Source organism: Mesoplodon bidens (assembly GCF_964165515.1).
Source record: "Mesoplodon bidens genome assembly, chromosome: 14".
Lineage (NCBI taxonomy): Eukaryota > Metazoa > Chordata > Mammalia > Artiodactyla > Ziphiidae > Mesoplodon > Mesoplodon bidens.
The window spans coordinates 63249377-63271871 of NC_138170.1; the positions used below are offsets into that span (position 1 = coordinate 63249377).

At 34.6% G+C, this 22495-nt stretch overlaps 1 protein-coding gene across 1 annotated transcript in view; it reads right to left on the minus strand.

Annotated features, from left to right (window-relative positions):
• The window catches only part of BIRC6 (baculoviral IAP repeat containing 6), a 238718-nt gene that overhangs the window by 25370 nt on the left and 190853 nt on the right, over window positions 1–22495 (minus strand). The window contains 3 exon segments of the mRNA XM_081254965.1: window positions 829–939; window positions 1599–1744; window positions 16492–16702. Coding sequence (XP_081111091.1) covers window positions 829–939; window positions 1599–1744; window positions 16492–16702 — 468 coding nt within the window.

The following is a 22495-nucleotide window of genomic DNA, read 5'->3' on the forward strand; positions in this document are numbered from 1 at the left end:
ACACAACAGAAAACCCGTTATTTTTTCTAAATTATTCTAAAAGTCAATAGATAGCAAAACTCAATTACATTTAAAGTCACGTCCAACTGGTAGAGTTTATGATTTTAAGTGATAATGAGAGAAGCCTCCTGGCTGACTTAACATTAATCAAAGGCTCTGGCCTATGACTCTGACAGTTACGACATAAATCTACATTTTTTTTTGGACTCCTACTTTGGTGTTCTTTTTAGTATAGTCAATGTCCTTTGGGCTGGTTCTCAAGAATGAAAAAGAGGGACATACAATAATAGTTAATAATGGTCATCAAAATTTGGAATTCTAGTGTTTATTCATAAACCAGCACCTTATGAAGGGTGCTTATATAATCTTTTCATCAGTCCTTACTTGTCAAGAGTTTTGGAATGGGAAAGGCTACATTTTCCAAAGGTATATCCCTTGGAATTCTAAAATGGTAAGAGTAACAGACTTGGTTCAAAGTCCCAGGTCTTGGCTTCCTTCAGGCAAGGATATACAGACATGGAGAGGTAAAGAAAGAAAACCACTTTCTGCCTGTTTGTTAGACATTTGGCTTTGTTTTTTTCCTGGTTTCTACTGAATCATGATTTCCAAACATAACTATAAACACAGATATAAATTCAGAGATAGAAAGATAAAAGTTTTTGCATGTGTGTATATATAAACATACATACACACATACATAGAGTATATGAATAATTCATGGTAAAAGCAAGTTTGAAATTCTTTAATTTTACTAGAACACATTTCAATAGCACTATTAAAAAATGTAAAATGAGAGCTGAAGAAATAAAAAGTACAATTTCAACTTACCAAACTGTAATTTCTTCATGACAGCCACATATTTTTCTTCAAGTGATTTCAATAGTGATAAAGGTTTGGGTTTCATAGCCACCTTCTTTGAATATTCACCTAGTTTTTTTTCTGTTATTTAACATTTCAAGATAAATAACATAAGTATACATTTTCGAAGAGTAAAACAAAAAAACTATTAACTTTTAGAGTTCAGATTTTGAATTCCGAAAAATTACGAAACTCTTCATAATTATCTTCCTATTGTACCATTTTAAAATTAAAAGATTTCTTTCTATTTCATAAAAATAATAGGGCTAAAAATCTTATCAACTTTAAAGCTTAAATTCTTAAAATGCTAATTAGATTTCATCCATTCAGGCAAAACCAGCAGAAATGAAGCAATAGATGATGAAGCATCATTTATTTCTTCCATTGGTAATATGTGAAAACGCCAATTTTAACTGAATTCTTACACACTATTAATGTACTGTTTTCTATCTAATACAGTTGCATTTTTCAATTTCATAACTTTCAGTGGGAAGAAAAGAGAAATTTATAATGCATGCTGTCAGCCTACTAAGAGTCTCAGAAATCATACACAGTAGAGATAAATATTTTAAAATTAGAGACTATATAATTAGCTTGAAAACCTGACATAGAACAGAATCTTTAAGTAAATAACTTGCTGGAAAACCATTAACATAGAGGGAAGAGAAGGCGGTTTTCAGTAAGTAAATGAAACATCTTTGTATCAAAAGAAAAGGAGCATAAAGAGAATAGTGCTGTACCTTGATTTGCTTGCCGCAAACTGGTAGTGGCTGCATAAACAATCTCAGCAGTCCTCTGAATGTCTGGCACCAAAAGAGTAAGTCCTTCTGGCTCTTGATCAGATGCATCTGGTTTTACTCCTGTTTTAACATTTTCCCTTTTAGATCTGAAAAGGTTTTTTTAATATGGAAAGAAATGCAAGGAAAATTAAGATTTTAGTAGTTTTGAAAAATAAATACTTCCATAAATCAGTAACAGTGGTTAAAAATCAACATGATAGTCTGCATTTCATTTGACATACACATGATATATACCAGGAGTAGTTTAAATTAGATTCATTTTGAAGCCATAGGATAATGCCTAGCATAATAACCAAAGTTTCGGATAGCTTGTCTCTTCATATGCAAAAACAGACAAGAGTTAAACACTGTAGAAATGTCATACTGTAAAAAGACCCCAATACCTGGTATGTCCTTCGATCCACACCTTTAAAAACATACTTACAGTAACTATGTACCTAGAAGTAGAGAAATCACTTCTATATCTAAAAGTAAAAGATCCTCTGCCTTCTAAGACTTGGGAAACAAAGATCCATAGGTGGTTTTTCAGTTTAATTCTATTTGTATTTCACTTAGAGTATATTAATTTCCAAGGGGGGGAAAAAGGAAAAATTCCAGAATAAAGTGCAGGTTCACTACTAGGTAACTTAATATAATGTGCTTCTATACACTGAATCTTTATTTAAACATTAAATTTTAGGGCATAATCATTTTAAAGATATTCTTCTGTATTCCCTATTCAGGGTCTAATATAGACTCAAATTAAATTTTATAGGTGAATGCAGTAGCATTTTATTAACAAGGTTCACTAAAAACAGCAACTAAATATCAATTTCCTTTTTTCTATTTCAACTCTCAGCATGTTTTATTCACATCAGCATTACACTACTGCTTAGATACTAAAAATCTACATCTTTGTTAATTCATTAAATAGATAATTTAAAACAAACTGAAATCACATATAAATAAAAGTGTTTAAAATGTTTATGCTAAGGTATGATCTAAACTATGCATCATTCATTTTTCTAGTTTGTACAGCTACTAACAAAAGGACATGGCTATTATATTAAAACAACATTTCACAAAGTGGGCATGGAGCCTTAGAGAACTATAAAAAGACTAACAGAAGACAGAAGAGTCCTTAACAAAATAATATCATGCAATCTATGTCCAAATAAACTGTTCTTTATCACAAAGACAAAAATCTGCTCAGAAGCCATTCAGTGCTTAACTTTAGGTAGATAATAAGAGGTAAATTAAGAAGAGCCACTCAAATGGATAACAACGGTAACCGGATTTAGTGTTATGCATGAGTCTTGAATTGGCTCCCACACTGTGTGAAAACCTAGCATCCACAGATATTTTTATACCACCTCATACACCACCTCACCTGGCAAGAGGATTTAACTTAAGAACCATAATGTGTCACTGGGTTACTGTTTCTTCTCCTACCCTCTCTTCTTATCTTCCCTGATGTATATTTAGGAGTCACAGAGAACACATGGCCAACTCTCATTTGCTACTCAGGAGCCACTTGGTAGATGTTATGCTGTGTATCATATTAGTCATCAACCTCTGTGTGTGAACATGTATATGAACATATATGTTTGCATATGTAAGTAAGGAGAATATAGTGAATGAATGTTTTAAGACTGAAATAGACATTTTACTGCTAGAATCAAATAACATACTGCATCTTTTATAGCTATGAAGTTAAGTTGAGACTACAGTTTAATAGTGAGTCTGACAATTTTTTTTTTTTTTTTTTTTTTTTGCGGTACGCGGGCCTCTCACTGTTGTGGCCTCTCCCGTTGTGGAGCACAGGCTCCGGACGCGCAGGCTCAGCAGCCATGGCTCACGGGCCCAGTTGCTCTGCGGCATGTGGGATCCTCCCGGACCGGGGCACGAACCCGTGTCCCCTGCATCGGCAGGCGGACTCTCAACCACTGTGCCACCAGGGAAGCCCAGTCTGACAATTTTTTAAATAAAGATATGATTCTGGTAGACAAGCTCAAACAGATTCTCAAATTCTGCATTTACCAATGGCTGTTCACAAACTTTGTGAAACACTGAGACTCAAGAAAAAACACTTAAGTTGATTGACAGTACCCCCTCTGAATTTATAAAGACTCTCTCTCTCCCCAATTGCAAATGATTCTCTTCCTGGGGCTTAAAAAAATTCTTAATTAGAAGGGCCACTGAACAATAGGAAAACAACAGTAAGTAGTTTGAGAAAACAGAAGAGTTATAGTTATAGCTGTAATAAAATAAAGATGGTTTCCTAAATCTATCATTAGTCAGTTGATCCATTATGTTCTCAATAAAGATGTCACTTAAAGAAACATATCTTGCCAAGCAGAGAAGGAAGATTACAGGAGTGAAGCTCATTTTTCCAGAATTAGAGTATTTTCTCCTTGAAGAAACAAGAACCTCTGGCATGGAGAGTAAACTGCCTCAATGCAATTTAGAGCAAGTTACCCTCAGAAAACTACTGATTCTAAATTTCAAGCCCTATTCATGAATACCAATTTCCTAACTCCAGTTTTTAAAAGATGATTAGTAGGAGAAATCTCTATTATTAAAATACTGCAAATAGTTAGGATAAAAATTTTTGTTATTTTTCACCACAAAATTTTAAAAATGTTTAAGAATAGTGCAAAAAAATCCACAGAAATTTTAAAAACAGCATTTTTTACACCAAATGCGTAAAAGAAATAATCATATACATCTTGAAGATAATGGCTGAATCATAAAGCAGACATAATTAGACCTTTACAGCAGGTTCTAACAAGAATTTTTTATGTGGATAGTCTTTTTGAAAAAACATACAGCAGAAAAAGGAATAATCTTCAAAAGGTAAAATACTTCAAATATATGAAGAACACACACTACCTGCCTAATGATGACTACAACTAGTCATTGTCTGACATTAAACTACAGACAGCAGTCTCTTTTCTATAAAAGCTGCAGGTTACTGTCAACCCATATGTAGGCCCAGCTCATGAAAAAAGGCCATACCTTAGCTCACATCCTGAAGTCTGTGTGAAAAGCTATTTGAGTTCAAGGCACCTAGCTGGAAGTAGGTCTTTGAGACTGACAATGGATCCAACATGGTAAAAGCAATCAGCGACGGCCGCTACCATGGTATCCGCTGCTTTGTGCATACGTTGAATCTGGTTGTGATCACTGCCCTGAAGAAATACGAGGAATCAACTGAAGTTTCTACTATTGCACAGAATTATCTGCAAACATTTTCCACTATGCTGTGAATTCCAACTACACAGCTAATAAATTAAGCAAATTTTGGCTCTGTGACATATAATCTAAACTAGGATGTGAGCAGAATGGGCAAATCTTTCTTGTGAAAACAAAAAGAAAAAAGAAACCCGTAACTCAACATTCAGTTATATTGAACTGCTTCTTCTAATTCTACCACCCACATTAAGTTGGATATTTGTATGACTACAAGATATCAGAATTATGTTCTCTTATAATCTATAAACTAAAAACAGCTTAATACAACTATTTTCTTGGTCGGACATTAGGAAAGACCACTTCAATCCCCTGCACTCCTAATTCTAAAGTCAAAACTATCAAACTGTTGAAATAAACATTTAAAAAGCAGAGCCACATTGAAGAAGTAATCAGGACACCATGTGCTGAAACATCCAGATTCAGAAGTATTAAGAATTAGTGTCTTAGAGGAAGATTCTAAAACTGTAAGAGAATGAAACTTCTATATTTACCTATAAAACAATGCACCATATCATACTCCACAGTTCTAAAGCTCTTTGCCAGGAATTATAGTTAAAAAAAAATTAAAAGTAAAAGTAAGCAGAAAGATTTTTTAAAATATTACTGTGGAGAATTATTTGCTTCTAATGTCTATAGAAAACATGAAAATAATTTTTGAAATGCACCACTAAATGGGATAAGACCTTTGTAAGATGAATGTTTTCCATGCTTATTTTAAAGCTTAGTTTTAAACTTTAGATTCCCTTTTGTTTTTACTTAAATTCTTTCCAAATGGAAGTACTGGTTTTAGTTTTCAATATGATTTAAATGAAAGTAGAAAATAAAATCTTCTTTGTCTTAAATGAAGCATAAATGAGCAATAGGAGAGAAGGGAATATCCAAAACAGAGGTATGAGAAGCCTTTGAAAATAAAACCTTGATTTTTAGATTAGATAAAAATATAATAGTTTTCCAGTCAGATTAAACATCACAGGACAAATATGGTACTGTGTGCTGCTATGGAATGGAGTTGCCACAAGTAATATGCTTCACCAGGGGACAACCCAACTGAGGCTAGGAGATATTAAAATAAATGTTGGCACTGCTGTCTCCACCACCAAGTAAAAAAGGTTGACAAACCACTGAACTTGTTCAAGGTCATCACAAAAAGAAACTTAAAAAATATATATATATGGTTGCAACAAATGCTTCTTGTCTAAGAAATCAGGCCTTTTTCACTTTGTAGGTTTGAGAAACAGAGGAAAAAGAAAAGATAGGAAATGTTTTTCCAATGAAAACAAATGTAGGAGGACTGGAACTGAAATTCTTTCTCAACTGAAGCCCTAAAGGAACTAACTTAAAAGAGTTAAAACAAGAGAGTCTGATAGAAAATATGCCATTTAAGAAGTAAATCAACTAATCTTATTGCTTAGTTGGATAAAAGGGAATTGGGTATTTCTACAAGACAATTCAGTTATTTTAAAAACTGATGAACTTTGCACCGGAAGACACTCTGGGATAGCTAAGGGAAAGGGCAATCAAGGATGCTTACTTTAATAATGCTATTAAAGAGAAGTTCAATGTTGAGAACACCTTTCACTCAACAGAGTCATTTGTGTCACGTCCTTATTAGCAATTAAGATTATCTGATTGGCAGCAAGTACCTTTTTCAAATTTTTGGTGAAGCTATCAAGTACTAAATATACAAAATATGATTATTTGTCTACTGGAGTCTAGCAGGAAAAGTCTGCACAAAAGATCAAGGACAAAATATTTGCCTTTGCTCCAACTCCAAGGAGGCTACGAAGTACCACACTTACTCAAAAGTGAAACCAAACTACTATGCCTGTACTTTGACTTCATTTTGAGAAGGTTGGCACACAGGTTGAAATGGCCAGCAGAAGATGAATTTCACCAAGAATGGTACTTAAATTCTGAAGGGCTCACATTTTCACACTGTGATTATTTTGTGGGCAACAAAATGAATTTTCACACTAGGTAATTATATTTCAAGTGGAAACAATACATATATAAAGGTTTAAAGTGTTATGTTACCGACGCCACAAATCCCTTTATTAATGGAGGTGACTGAGTTGCTTTCAAGTTCTTTCTTTTTTAAGAATCTAAAATAAAATGCTGATCGACAACTGGTCATAAATAGGCAGGAGCTGTTTTTGCTATTTGTTATTTAAATATCGAATTTTGCTAATAAACTCTTTAATTTCTTCTTGACAAGGGAGTTAAAGATATTACAAATATAGGACATAATAAGATAGTAACAAAATTCAGGAGATGGAAAACAATAGGGTGTTTAGGGGGGTGGGAAGAGGCTTCTCCAGCAACACAGAGAAAATAATTGTATCTCCAACACACCACCCTAGTCTATGCAAGTAGACACCAAATCAGCTTGAAAAGACAGTAAAGGAAAAATACATGCATCAATAACTAAGAAATTTTCAGAGGAAATGTTTTTATGGATTCTTTTGAGCAAAAAAAAAAAAAAATCAAATGGGTAAAGCTGACTTAATCCTCATTTAAGTGATAATTACATGAAGTTGCTACCAGCTCATGTTCTACAGACCACAAAACAGTTTACCTTACTTAGTGTACCTTAGTGATCTAATAATTATTACTTAGGCACCACTCGAATGGCTATGCATATCTAATGAAATATGCTGCCTTTTAACAGCTTATAGTGTTAACAAAAATTCTTCAGGGGAATGAAAAAAGATAAGCAAAAGAAAATATAAGAAAAATTCTGTAGAATCTGCATTCTTATATATACTTTTTAAATTATCAAAAGCAAAATTTTCAATTAAAAAATTTTACTTGTCAACATTAAAATTTTTTTTATGTATACCAAATTTCCAAAGCCAAATCAGAAATAAGTTCACACTTCGATTTCTAATTATTCACTGATGCATAAATCCAATTGTTCTTTGGAAGTTAAGTTCAATTTAGTAAATAAATATACTTGATTGGGACATTAGGAAATTTGAGGTCTTATCATAGCTCTCTGCCACTAAGCATGAGACCTTGGAACAAATCACAGTATTTATGGACCTTGTTTTCCTCATTTATAAAAAGGGGGATATGAACTATCTGAACTCTTAAGAGCATCCCTTATAGTTCTAAAAACCTTTGGATATTATGGGACAGGTTACTTATCGTGAAGTGCCCAGAAAGATTTACAAACTAAATCTTACTTGGCAAGAGACTTTAAATTCAGCAATTAAGATTGCTTGAGATTTTGTCAGAAGTAAGATAGTGGAAACCATCTTGAAACATAAAGCTCATCTAATGCAATCTGACAAAGAATAAATAATCATTTTATATGTTATGCTACTGAGGTAGAAGTATTAAGTCAATTTATAATTTTTAATGAGTTTATGTTTGTTAATCACTTAAATAATAGAATAAGCTGTACTTTGGTACTTGATCTAAGTGTTTTTCAGGAATCAGCTAAAGCTGAAGTCTAGCCATTACACACGCATGACACCTTAGTGATCAATGAACAATTTTGGTAAAAGGTAGCAATGGGGTATAAAAATAGAAGTATCTGGACTACGGGTCAATCAACTTGTCTTTTTTTTTTTTTTTAATTATTTATTTGGCTGTGCTGGGTCTTAGCTGCAGCATGCAGGATCTTTAGTCGCTGCATGTGGGGTTTAGCTCCCTGACCAGGGATTGAACCCAGGCTCCCGGCCTTGGGAGCATGGAGTCCTACCCACTGAACCACCAGGGAAGTCCCTCTTTCTTCATAAATGTTGTTTTTAATAATGAACACTACAGGCATCAGGAAAGTGGGGAGCTAAATCCCAGATTTATTACCTATTAGTAAGTTTTTAAATGTTAAACTCTTAGTTTCATTCTTTGTCGAACAAGAATATTTTCTTGTCTACCACACAGAACAGAAAAAACTAGTAATGGACATCTAAGAACTTCTGAAACTCTATATCCTACACAGAAGTTAGGTTATAATATTATTCCTTGTATTTTTTACACAGCTATATGCTACTACATATTTATTATAACTTCACCCACAATTTAAAGCAGTTTGGCTTATTCTTCAGAAACAAGAAGGGAAATCAATAAAAACATAGAGGCTGGAACATAAATATTACACTAATCAAAATTATTTCAAACTGACAGAACAAAAGGAATTCAGGAAATAGTTTTGTCTTTTATCTGCCTAAGTCATTAATCTGACAGTTAGGAAAATTCATTTTTACCAGATTTTGATCTCTCGTAACTGGCATAAAATTAAGTGACCTTGGACTTATGTGCAGTAAACATCTAATCACAGGCTGTCTTCGGCATGTGTCTAACAAGCACTGCTTACACCTTTATACATCCTTTACCTCCTACTTTTGTATCAGGCTGTCATTCTCACATGCGCTCCCCCTCGCCCCCCGCCCCGGCCTCTCTCTTTTGGCCCCTAGGGAACTATTTCTTCCACTGCTTGTAGATATAAAAATTAAAAGTATTAAACACAAAAATCATCAAATTATAAAACTAAAGAAAAAAACAGAAATTAAGGCTTTTTGAATAAAATAAATGAAAAACTGTTTTTTTTCTGCATTAGGCAAGAAAGAAAGGTGTCAATATTGCTATACTGAGGGTACCTGAAAAATGGAACATTTACGGTAATAAAGTTTTCAAAAACTATGCAAGGGAGTGAATTCTACTTATCCTTTATAGACAAATGTTAAACTTTTTGTTCTTCGTAAGTGTCTATTACATCAATAGACAGGCAAAAGAATTTTATTTTTTTGGAAGTCCTTTGATCTTTTTATTGCAGTGATTATTAAGGTGGCTTCTGAATAATTTCTCTGAAATAAAGTAAATGAGCTACTTAATGTTAATGAGGCAAACGAAGTTACATAGAAACAATATTTAAATCAGCCATTTCCTATTTTTGTTCAAATTATTATAAAAAATTTCAACTGAATAAGAAAAAAGTACAAAATTTCCATAGGATAGCATCATGAAATGTCCCAATTTTGTTTAAATTTTAAGTGATAGATGATGTTAGAAAATGGCCTAAGTAGAAAATTACATTTAACATTATAGGTACATTTAAGGTATGTTTTCAAAATGGTATAAAACCAGTGTACAAAACATGCTATTATATACTTAGAAAAAAATTAATTTCTGAAAAAGTCCTCATCATTAATTATCTAAATGTTATCTGTTTCAGACAAAAGCTGGAAAGTGCTGAATGTAAAAATTCTCTATTTTGAAGCAATACACTTTTGCCTAGTCTTTAGTTAGGAATGTTTCCCTGACTTATCTTAATATAAATGTTTACTAATCATCAGCCAACAGTAATATTAATCAGTTTATTTATGTTAACCATTAGACTCAAATAAACTCCAAGCAGTTATTGCAAATTGTGCGTCTTGAGAGGACTTATTAGGAGAGGTGGCAGACAGTAAAATATAGAATCATGAGTAAAAGAATATTAAAATATCATCATCTTTAGGAAGTTCTTAATGCAATTTGTACAGTAAATATTTAACAACTTTTTAAAGACAGACTAAATCACAATAAATCACTCCTAGGTGCCACCTTGCCATGTCAACAGGTTAATCTTGCCAGGAAAGATGAACATAATAAACTAGAAGTATATACATTTATTCCTTGAATAGTGCTCTGGTTTACACTAATACCAACCCCATCAGAATACTGTAATTATCTGTCACCAAACTAATCCTCATCCATAGGAGAGTGAGGATGAGAATCAAAATACCACTCTAAGTTGTAGCCACATTAAAACAAAAGCAAGGCTAGTTTGGCTTCTGCTAACTTTCGTTTCTCCCAATTAAGCACAGATAAAAGGGGGAAGGAGAGTAAGACAGTCAATGGACATACATCATCCCATTTCTTCTCCTTTTTAATTTTGTTAGTTTATATTTGCAAAATGCCATTACTTTTAGAGGACTTGATATATCCTATTAATAAAGTTTCCCAAAGCGTGAGAAAACATTAAGTGATAATTAGACATGGTATTAGTTAACTGAACCGAAGAGTGAGAAAACTAGTCTCTTTCCAATGAAAAGAGAGGTCTCAGTAAGCCTTTGGTAATTTCTTAGCATTGTTAAATCTTCCTTCTTAAAACACAAAACGGGTCTGGAGTCAGACACTAACTTTCTTTTTTTTTTAAATATTTATTTATTATTTATTTATTTTATTTATTTTTGGTTGCATCAGGTCTCAGTTGCAGCACATGAGATCTTTGTTGAGGCACGCAGGATCTTTCATGGCAGCACTTGGGCTCTTCGCTGTGGTGCATGGGCTTCTCTGTAGTTGTTGCGTGTGGGTTTTCTCTTCTCTAGTTGTGGCGCACAGGCTCCAGGATGCATGGGCTCTGTAGTTGTGGCGCATGGGTTCCAGAGTGCTTGGGCTCTGTAGTTTGCAGCACGTGAGCTCTCTAGTTGAGGTGCACGAGCTCAGTAGTTGTGGCGCACAGGCCCAGTTGCCTTGCAGCATGTGGGATGTTAGTTCTCTGACCAGGGATCAAACCAGCGTCCCCTGACTTGTAAGGTGGATTCTTTACCACTGGACCACCAGGGAAGTCCCAGACACTAATTTTTTAAATTTAGTTTATTCACTTTTAGACTTATCTTCTATTTATGGCAAATGATACTGGTCCTTCTGATATGTTAGTAATGCGAAGTTCCCTCTTTAAATAAAATGTTTGATTTAAAAAAAAACTGATCTAAAGAAAGATTCTAGCAAAAGCATGGGTGGTAAAGGTTTGAAAGTTCCTCCTCATAAATGTTAAGGCTCTTCACTCTGACAAAGAATTTCTACCAAGAAAAATTTCCTTCAGTTTTCAACCATGAAAATGGTTTGGTTTATTTTGATCCGATTAATGAAATTCCCATATTACATGATACTCTCTTAAGATGAATTCTAAAATAATATAGACAAAAGGCTCCAGAAAAATTAAATCTAAAGCCTACTTACTGTCTATAAGTTTTCCACATATGCAACTTTAGCTGGATGACAGCTTTAAGGAAATAGAAGAATTGTATGAAAATGAATGTAGTCTCACCCTGTCATTCCTGAACCTTAATATAAAAGATTTTAGATTCTCTGCTAATGATTCTGAGCTTCTGTCAAGCCAATAGATGACTGTTTTCTGTCTTCAGTAAAAATAACCTAGTAGGATTAGTACTGGAGAACTTCTGCGAAGGATTACAGACTTCAGATTCTGGTATGTCAACAAAGGAAACCATGCTCCGAAAACCATTTATTTGATAGCACTTACACTTTACTGAAGGAGATACCCAGGGATAAATCTGCAGTCACTGATACTAACACATAGGCAGAATAATGTAGTTAATAAGTAATTTAAAGCCTGAGTAATAACTTTTTTTTTCTTTTTTAAAGTCAAACATCTGAAACATAGACAGCATTTCTACCTAGGAACTTTCTTTTAAGTCCATAATTTTAGAGCAAGAATGCTAATAGACTCAAATCCTCAGTCCCCACAATGGCAGGATGGGAGAGGACACAAACAGCTCAACTGTCAAGACAGAAAGGATGAAAATCTCCTCCATGGCAATTTAGTCTTGTTCTAACTCCCACCCTAACCATTCAGCTACACTGCAAGACAATCTTTTTTATAATGCAGATCTGATTAGATCTCTGCTGAAATCCTTTCAATGGCTCATCACATTTAAGAGTAGGTAACTATGAAGTTCTTCAAGCCCCTGCTTTCCTCTCTAGCCTCATTTCCCACCCCTATCTCCCACCCGAAGGACACCCAGGCACGCCAAACTTCTTTGTTCTCTACATTTCCCTGAATACGTGATGCTTTCTTTCACTCCTAACATTCTTCACACAGCCTGGTATACCAGGCCCCTGCTCCTCTTTATTTAGCCAATTCTTACGTATTCTTTGGGCTTCCAAATCTGGGTTGATCCTCCAGTAATGTTTTAAACTTCCAATATGCCATGTACAGTGTTATTAAAACTGCCTAGTTATTGTTTCCCCCATTATCTGTCAGTCCCTTAGAAAAAGACCTAATTTTCTTGTTACGCTCTCATGAACATTCAATAAACATCCGTTAAATGAACAAATTAGTGATGCTCTTGTGACCAGGCCAGATCTCATCTATCTGAATATAAGCGCAAGCTTCTAAAACACAAATTAGATAAAAGCAAAGTAAATGATCTGCCTTTTCAGCTTCTTAATGATATTTTCCTATTTCCTCTTATAGAAGGTTTCAGGCTTGGAGGGGAGAGTCAGCTAACCTATATAATCTCTATCATTCTTTGAATTTTGAGATAAAAATTAGTTGGGTTTAAGCACTGTCCTCAAGATAGGATACTCTTAATTGGATTATTCCAACCAGTAAAAGTAAGCTTCCTCTTTAGATTTGGGCAAAACGTTTTAATTTCTTTCATCCAAAAAAGATAAAAATTTTAAGTATAACATATACAGAGGAAATAATATCAATGTAAATCATTATATGTAACCACAATTATCATCCAGAGACCTGCAAATTACATAGAGAATCTATCTTTTCTTTATCTAAGATGATCAAATTGTGCTATGTTAAATTTTCATTTGGAGGGAAAAAACTGCATGCCTTTTGTGTATGCCTGGCTTTTAGAAAGAAAAAAAAACCAGTAACAAATGAGAAATAACGAGAAGAAAACAAGGCAATACAATGATATACATAAACATAATTAGTAAACTAGTACTTGCTTTCTTGCTTTAAAAAAAAAGAAAAACCTACACTAAATAGATGTACTCTATCTACCCTTACTTTTTTTTCCCCCTGAGCCCCCAGGTGCAGATGTGGCCAGGACTTCCCAGGGAATCACCCACAGGCAACGCATCCCCCCCACCCGCCTTATTTCTTACTGAGAGAAAAAGAGACAAAAATAATGCAAAAATGTTCTGAGCTGGGGAACACCTACACATTATTTTTAAAGTCATAACTCCAAACCCTGATGAAGCACTAAAACACATCCTAAAAGTGATATGTAAACAGAATGTAATTTGCCTTGACCATCGTCTTCTCAGAGTATCCTGCGTTTTGTTTTTGTTTTTAAATTCAGTTGGGGATCAGGTAGGCAGGTAGAGGGGAGGGGGGAGGGGGAAGCTTTGCATCTTGAAACAGTGTTAAAAATAAATTTAGACCAATTTCTGTGGTTATAAACTTTACAGGAAATTGGACTACACCGTTCACTTTATTAGAGTTCTATTGTGATGAAAATATGAAAAGAAATACATTTAAGTTTTGACAGGCTGGAAAAGAGTAGATTTTCCCCTCTTTCTGTGAAGTGGAAAGTGAATTCTCAAGGTGCCAAACCTTGATAGGAAAGTAGGGACGTTATAACATGTACGTCTTTGCTGGCTTCTTTTTGTAACAGAGGCTGTATTCTATACATATATAAAAAAATAACAGATATCATGAGGAATCTTGACGAAGAGGCACATTCAAACCCTAATACAAAACTCTCTTTAGTGTTTCTTCGTCAGTAAAATAGCTTTAAAAAATAGTTAACTGCACAGGGTCACTGTAAAGATAAAATAAAAAATGAAATGATCTCTGTGAACAGTCATTATGATCTTTATGTGCATTTTTTTTTCAATTTTTAAAAAATTAACTAATGTATTTATTTTTGGCTGCATTGGGTCTTCATTGCTGCGCGCGGGCTTTCTCTAGTTGTGGCGAGTGGGGGCTACTCTTCGTTGCGGTGCGCGGGCTTCTCATTGTGGTGGCTTCTCTTGTTGCGGAGCACGGGCTCTAGGTGTGTGGGCTTCAGCAGTTGTGGCTCATGGGCTCTAGAGCGCAGGCTCAGTAGTTGTGGCGCACGGGCTTAGCTGCTCTGCGGCATGTGGGATCTTCCCGGACCAGGGCATGAAACTGTGTCCCCTGCATTAGCAGGCGGACTCCCAACCACTGCACCACCAGGGAAGCCCCCTACATGCATGTTTTGCTGGTACAGAATTTAAAAGTTTGAAGTGTCATTTTTTCTTGGTGAAAGATTTTAAAGAATATTTTGTTTCCAGGTAACCAAGTAGAAAAATAAAGAGCTCCTGTTAACTGAAACTCAGTTATCCTCTATCTGCAATTAAATTTTTGTAGTGGATCATTAATACATTTCATGCAGAAGTTTAATTTTTAAGAAATTATACTGCATGTTATGTGAACAGGATATACATTAAGAAAAGCAGCAAAAAAGGCACTCTAGGTGTACAAATTCCATTCACTTAGCTCAGTTAGAAAATCAGACCTTTAGTCTGATGATACCACACTATTTTTGTATAATTATGTTAGCTGCCTAGGTTACCAGTTAGAAAGATTTTTGCCATAATGAAGGATGGGACCAAAGATAGTATTATTTTCTTCTCTACAACATAAAGAAGTCTCACACTATCAAAGAAAATATACCTTTACATTTTACCTCCCTGGTAAAAGAGTATGAACCTACAGCTTTTTATATAGCTACCAACTGGCTCTTCTTTAATCTCTTCGCTAATTCATGATTCTTACTGCCTGGCAGTGAGCCACTAGTTCTTAAAGTGATAATGACAGTACAATAAAGCTAAAAGAGTCAGAATAATCTGAGGAGTTGATTTCTTCTGAAAAATGAAAGCTGACAAAAACTATTCCTCCAATGACCAATTCTCTGCCATCACTTGATGTATACTGAGTTTCCCAAATTTTAGGCTACTAAAAAAATAAGTGAGAACAGGTAGGACAAATATATTGCAAAGATGGTAAAGAAGATTAACTGATTCAAAAGACCACTAACAAAGAAATAAGCTTCCTCTAGCCTAATTCTGAATGTTTATGCAAACATCAGAATTTATGCCATCTTTAAGTAAAACTGACAACCATTAAACAGATTCTGCTAAGAGAATGAAAAAGCTTACCAGGAAGAGGTTTTTTAAAGTTTTTGATAAGAGGACTCATCATCTGATTTCTAGCAAGGTATAAACTTAACCAAAGATTCATTTAAAAATTCAATTTTCCACGAAGATAAAATACTAACTTTACTATAACTTCAACAAATAAATACAGAATCCTCTACCTTCTAAAAAATATTATAGCATGAATTATAACATATGTATCAAAATGAAACTAGTAATTCCTAAAGCCAACAGTTCTAATTCTATGAATCTACTCTGCAGAGATTTCTGCAAGTCCCAAAAGATGTATGTCAGAGGTTATTACAAATTAGAAATAACCCAAATGCCCACTAATAGATGGTTAAGTAAAATACAGCATCTATATACAATGCATAATCAGAAATAGTAAGAACAGTATCAGCAATATGTATTTACTGAGAGTGAAGGTGTCTTTCACCTCAATATTGAGTAAAACTAGCATCTATCAGTATAATAGGTACAATGTGATAGCATTTAAGAAAAACTCTATCTATAGCTATAAGACTGCATAGGGCAATATCTGATAAGCCACTGTTAATAAACGTTTCTGAGTGTAGGATTTGGTGGCTACTTTTTCTTTGTAGTTTTATTTACTGCTTGTGCATGTGTTTAATTAGCATACATCATTTTTAAAAAACCAACAAAGCTATTTTAAAAAAGATTGTAAAAGTCAAGGTCAAAAGAAATGAACAAAGTATAGTACCTTAAACGGTTGGTGTAGGTATCAACACAGGTCTTCATTTTGGCTAATAATGTACCAACAGAAGCTTGACACTCTGACTGTTCTTCTTCCTCTTCACCATTCTCTGCAGAAAGAGGCAACAATAGGGGCACCATGCACGTACAAGAAGCAATGGCCCGGAGCAATTCTAGCAGAGCTCGATAGAGTGGCACATGTCTTGCCATGTCGAGAACTGTAAGAAGGAAGAGGGGGAAAGCATAAAATGAGCACATGTGCAATATAAAAGTAAGTCCACAGCAATGTAGCTTCTACTTGGATCTTAAGATTAATTGCTTGGTTGGTAAGTGGACTAAAGTAGATGTTCATGAAGCACCAATGTGCGAAGTGTAAGACGCACTTTTAGGGAACAAAAAAAAAAATGAAAATGGCAGAGTTGGGGAGACAGCAAGAAATGTAATTAAGTAACTATTTAGTTATATCACACATAAAAATGATTAAATAGTCCAGATAATAAATTATGGCAGTAAATACATTTACTTATTTACTTTTAAAAAAAATTTATTTATTATTATTAATTTTTGACTGCATTGGGTCTTTGTTGCTGCAATGCGGCTTTATCTAGTTGAGGAGAGTGGGCCTACTCGTCAATGTGGTGCGTGGGCTTCTCATTGAGGTGGCTTCTCTTGTTGTGGAGCACGGGCTCTAGGTGCGTGGGCTTCAATAGTTGTGGCACGCGGGCTCAGTAGTTGTGGTGCACGGGCTTAGTTGCTCTGTGGCATGTGGGATCTTCCCGGACCAGGGCTCGAACCTGTGTCCCCTGCATTGGTAGGCGGATTCTTAACCACTGCACCACCAGGGAAGCCCAATGCATTTATTAATATAATGTAGAAATAATATATTTTTTAAACAATTTAAAGGAAGCCACTGTATCTTAGGTAAAATAGAATGATATGACCAGCTTATCAAAAGTATAATTAAACAAATCAACTTGTTAGGAAAAAAAAAAGTTGACAATGCCAGCTTTATTTGCTGTAAATCAAATGAATTCTTTTCTTAAAACTACATGCATCTAACAGTGGATTCCATACTCTAAGAACATGTATTGCTTCTATAGCATTTATAAGTTGTTTTGTTAGGTTTTGTGGCTTTCTCCCAAGTGTAATTTACTTTGGTCAATCATGTGAGACAAGGACCTAACAACTTTTTTCCAATACCAGTTACTGAATAAAGTTATTCCATAAATGTTTATTATTTATTATGTTAGTTATTCCCAATTATTTACTGAAAACCCACAGGTGGACAGGCTGGGAACACAGCAGTGAAGAAAACAACCAAAAATTCTTGCCTTCATGTAGCTTACCCTCAAGGTAGAGAACAAGTGAGTAAAAATTTTTTCAGACACTACTAAGTACTCTGAATGCTAAACAGAAGATTGAAATGGGAGAAGAACTGGGGAGTACCTGCTGGAGGAAGAAATGGTCTCACTGCCCACAGAGCTATACTGGGATTGGAGTATGGGGGTGGGTGTTGAGGCATCACCTAGGAATTCTGGACTTTGTTTGGCAAGTGATTTAAAGGGATAAAGGCCTTAATAAAATTAGTTCTGATGACGTAAAGACAAAGAGTGAGCCTGTTCAGAGTTATGGATGAGTAGGCCCTTGTTTCACATCTTCCAATAATGATACAGAGGACAGGGGTAAAAAAGTATGACTGCCCATTCTTTCCTCGCTTATTTGAAATTTTACTCTCCATCTTTATCATATATAAAACTTGTATACATACTTGGTTATGTTTAAAGCTTCTTTTCCAACTTATTATCGAATGTTATTACTTTCATAGTATAACATAGTACACTATAGTTTCAGGAAATCCAGGTTAAAATCCAGTTATTAATCAATAGGTACAAAACACAACATTAATATTTGTAAGGATATGGAAAAGCTAGACTTACATAAAGAGGTGGACATGCAAAATGATAACCAATTTGGCATTATTTTACATGCCCATATTCTATGACTTAGCAATATCACTTCTTACTATAAACCTATAAACAAGGATGATCAATATAATACTGTTTTTAATACTGAGAGTTGGAAGCACCAAGGGGCAATGAAAGGATAAATATACAATAGCATGTCCAAATGATTCTATTCTATGTAGCATTTAAAAAGAATAACAGTAGATCTATCTCCTACATCTATATTTGAGTGAATTAGGTTGCAAAAAATACATGAAGATGACATTTATGGCAACACTCACATATTTCTTTTTCATGGCTGAGCAACCATGTAGGAATACTCGAGAAAAAAATGAATTTCTAAATATTAATTTTATACACATAAGTAACATCTCAAACCAATTACTCTGACAAATAGCAAAACATTCTTGATACGGCTATAGTCTCTTTTGACCATTTCTCTCCTTCTCCACGTGTATCACTGTGGAATACATACATCTAATCTTCTTTCTATATGATGACAGTTCTGCATGTGTATTATTCTTTGGAGAAAGCATTGTGTGTGAGAAGCTAAGGTTTAGTAAGTTGCGTAAGCAGCTAAATAGAAGGCAGCAAGACCAACACTGACACCTAGGTATATCTAACCCTAGAGCTTCATTATACCATGATGCTTCCTGAGTTGTCCAATATGGTAGCTACTGGTCACATATGACTATTTAAATTTAATTAAAATGTAAAAAAATTAAAAGTTCTGTTCAATTGTACTAGCCACATTGCAAGTGATCAATAGCTACACAAGTCCATAGTGGACAGCAGAGACATAGGACATTTCCATCATAGCAAAAAGTCTCTTGTATAGTGTCATCATCAAGAGCCAAATTCCTTATATTCTGTTTATATACGCAAACCACAAGAACTATGCAGGTATGGGCTCTATCCAAAGAGATGGGTCTTTTTCTAGGGGTTATAGGTGTCACAGAGCCACCACAGCTCTGCTTAAAGGAAACAATCTCTAGACTATATGCAAAATAGCATGAATATGTTGTCTCAGGTTTATTTCAAAATGAGGGGTACATACATGTACTGGATATACCTGCACAGGTATAGAATACTGAGAATATTAACCATAAACTAGTAATGGTAGTTTCATGTAGAAAAGGACTAGGCTTTGGTGGGGCAATGTTAAGAGTCTCATGCTCTACCGACTGAGCTAGCCGGGCACCCTGTGGGGCAATGTTAGGGTAAATTACTTTTCATTATATACCTTTCTGAACTGTTTTGTCATGGTTCACACCAGAGTATATGGCATGCAATAAATATTTTATTGACAATATAGTTTAGTAATTACTAGATCACAGTAACTTGATAACACATAGATGATTTAAAGAACTTAAGATATAAGCACATGCACAAACGGAATTAAGCTATGATCTTTATTTTTTAATAAATTTATTTTATCTTTGGCTGCATTGGGTCTTCGTTGATGCGCGCAGGCTTTCTCTAGTTGCAGCGAGCGGGGATCACTCTTCTTTGCAGTGCGCGGGCCTCTCACTGCGGTGGCTTCTCTTGTTGTGGACCACGGGCCCTAGGCCCGCCAGTTTCAGTAGCTGTGGCCTGCAGGCTCTAGAGCGCAGGCTCAGTAGCTGTGGTGCATGGGCTCAGTTGCTCCGCAGCATGTGGGATCTTCCCAGACCAGGGCTCGAACCCGTGTCCCCTGCACTGGCAGGCAGATTCTTAACCACAGCGCCACCAGGGAAGCCCTAAGCTATGATCTTATCCCAGTTATAAAAAGCAACAAACAATATTAATTAATCCTAAAAATTAATCTGACCTCTATAAAAAAGAAAAATACTTAGTATTTTAGATAGTGTGTTCATTAAGAGATAGAAGATTATTTCCCAATGTTATTAAATAATGTATAGTTATAATCCTTTCCTCAGAATTTGCTGTTTCTCCTTACATTCTTTTGAATGGAGTTCTATGAATGTAATTTATGCTCCATTATTACCTCCAAATAATCCACACTTCACTGTCCTGCAACATTCTGTTGCCAGAAAAATAAAGCCAACTATAAGAAAGCATGGCTTTTTATAATATAGTAAATAACATATATTCTTACATTAGAAAAGCAGTAATACAAATTACCTGCTAAATCACATCATGTTAAGTAATTCTAAACATTAAAATGACAAAGGGTTATTATGTATACACAAAAACTGTCTTAGAGGTTTAATAACAGACACTTTGCCAGGATAACAATCAATGCAATTGAAAATGAGGCAATATTGTGTTCTTATTATAAGACAATAACCTTGGAGAATTACATCTAAAATGTTCTGAGATATAAATAAACTATTTGATCCAAAGAATATAAGAAATAATTTGACATAGGAAAGAACTTGCATGAAGAACTTGCTTAAGACTGTATAATCAGTGAAGTGGAGCCAGCAGGATGCACACACAGGTCATCCAGTTCTGAAGTCCAGACACTTAACTACTAAAATATAATGGCACTCAATAGTCACAATTTCAGAAAAAAACACTAACATGATTTACCAACAGAGAGGAAAAAAGTGTTTTAGGCATGGGAAAAAATTTAATATGGCCTGAAATTCCTCCTAACAGGTTCCTTAAAGCACACTAAAAAATGCTAGTTGCCTTTAAGCTTTAATCTATATAATTCATAATCTTAAAATAAATATTTTCAACATAACTTACAGCAGTCTCAAACTTAGCTTTTTACTACAACATTCAAATGGTAAAATAAAAAATTTGCCTCTTAATATAATTTAATTCTCTAGAATCTTTAAGTGGCACTTGTTATTAAAAAAAATCAAAACTCTAAGTAATCCAAGCAAAATCACAAAATCATTTCCAGATGAATTATTTATAACTTTCAAAATCAACCTATTGAGGCATAACTTACAATCAATAAAATGCACTAACTTTAAGTACATATTCAATGATATCTGACAATATACACTCCTGTGTAATCACTGCCAAAATGAAGATACAGAATATTTTTATCATCCCAAACACCTCTTATGCCCCTTTGTAGTTAATCATCCTCCTCTGGCCAGCTCAGGCAACCACTCCTATGCTGTCACCATAGAAAGCAGATAAGCAACAGAGAAAACCAACAATGCCAAATCGGTTCTTTTTTATTATTTTTTTTAAACATTTTTAAAAACCCCACTTACTTATTGATTGATTGATTGATTGCCACACGGTGCGGCTTGTGGGATTTTAGTTTCCTGACCAGGGACTGAACCCAAGCCCTCGGCAGTTAAAGCACAGAGTCCTAACCACTAGACCGCCAGGGAATTCCCCCAAATCGGTTCTTTAAAAATAAATAGCAAATCTCAATAGCCCCCTGTCAGTTAAAAATATTGAATTCTTACTTAAAATCCTTTGCATTAAAAAGCTCCATATGGCTTCACAGGTAAATTTTATCAAACACTTAAAAAACACATACTTTTTTGGCCACACCACGTGACTTGTGGGATTTTTCACTCCATGACCAGGGATTGACACCCCCCCCACCCCCCCACCAACCCAGCCGTGAAACCACCTAGTCCTAACCACTGGACCACCAGGGAATTCCCTAAAAAACACATACTATTAATTGTATGTGATCTACTTCAGAAAACAGAGGAAGTGGTAACAACTCATTTTATGAGGACAAAATTACCCAGATACCAAAATGAGACAAAGACATTACCAATAAAAAAAAGAAAGAAAAGAAAAAAGAAACTACAGATGAGTATCCCTCATGAACACAGAGACAAAAAAGTATAATAAATCACAACCAAGTGGCTTTTATTCTAGGAATGCAAAGTTGACTTTACATTTGAAAAATCAATGTAATTCACCATATTAACAGACAAAATAAGAAAAGCCATATGATCATCTTACCATATCTAAACAAAGCATTTAACGAAATTCAAAATTCATTGATGATAAAACTCTAACCAAACCAGAAATAGAAGAAAACTGCCTCAAGCTGATAAAGGGAATCTAAAAAAAAACCCTACATCAACCACCATATTTAATGGTGAAAAGACTGAA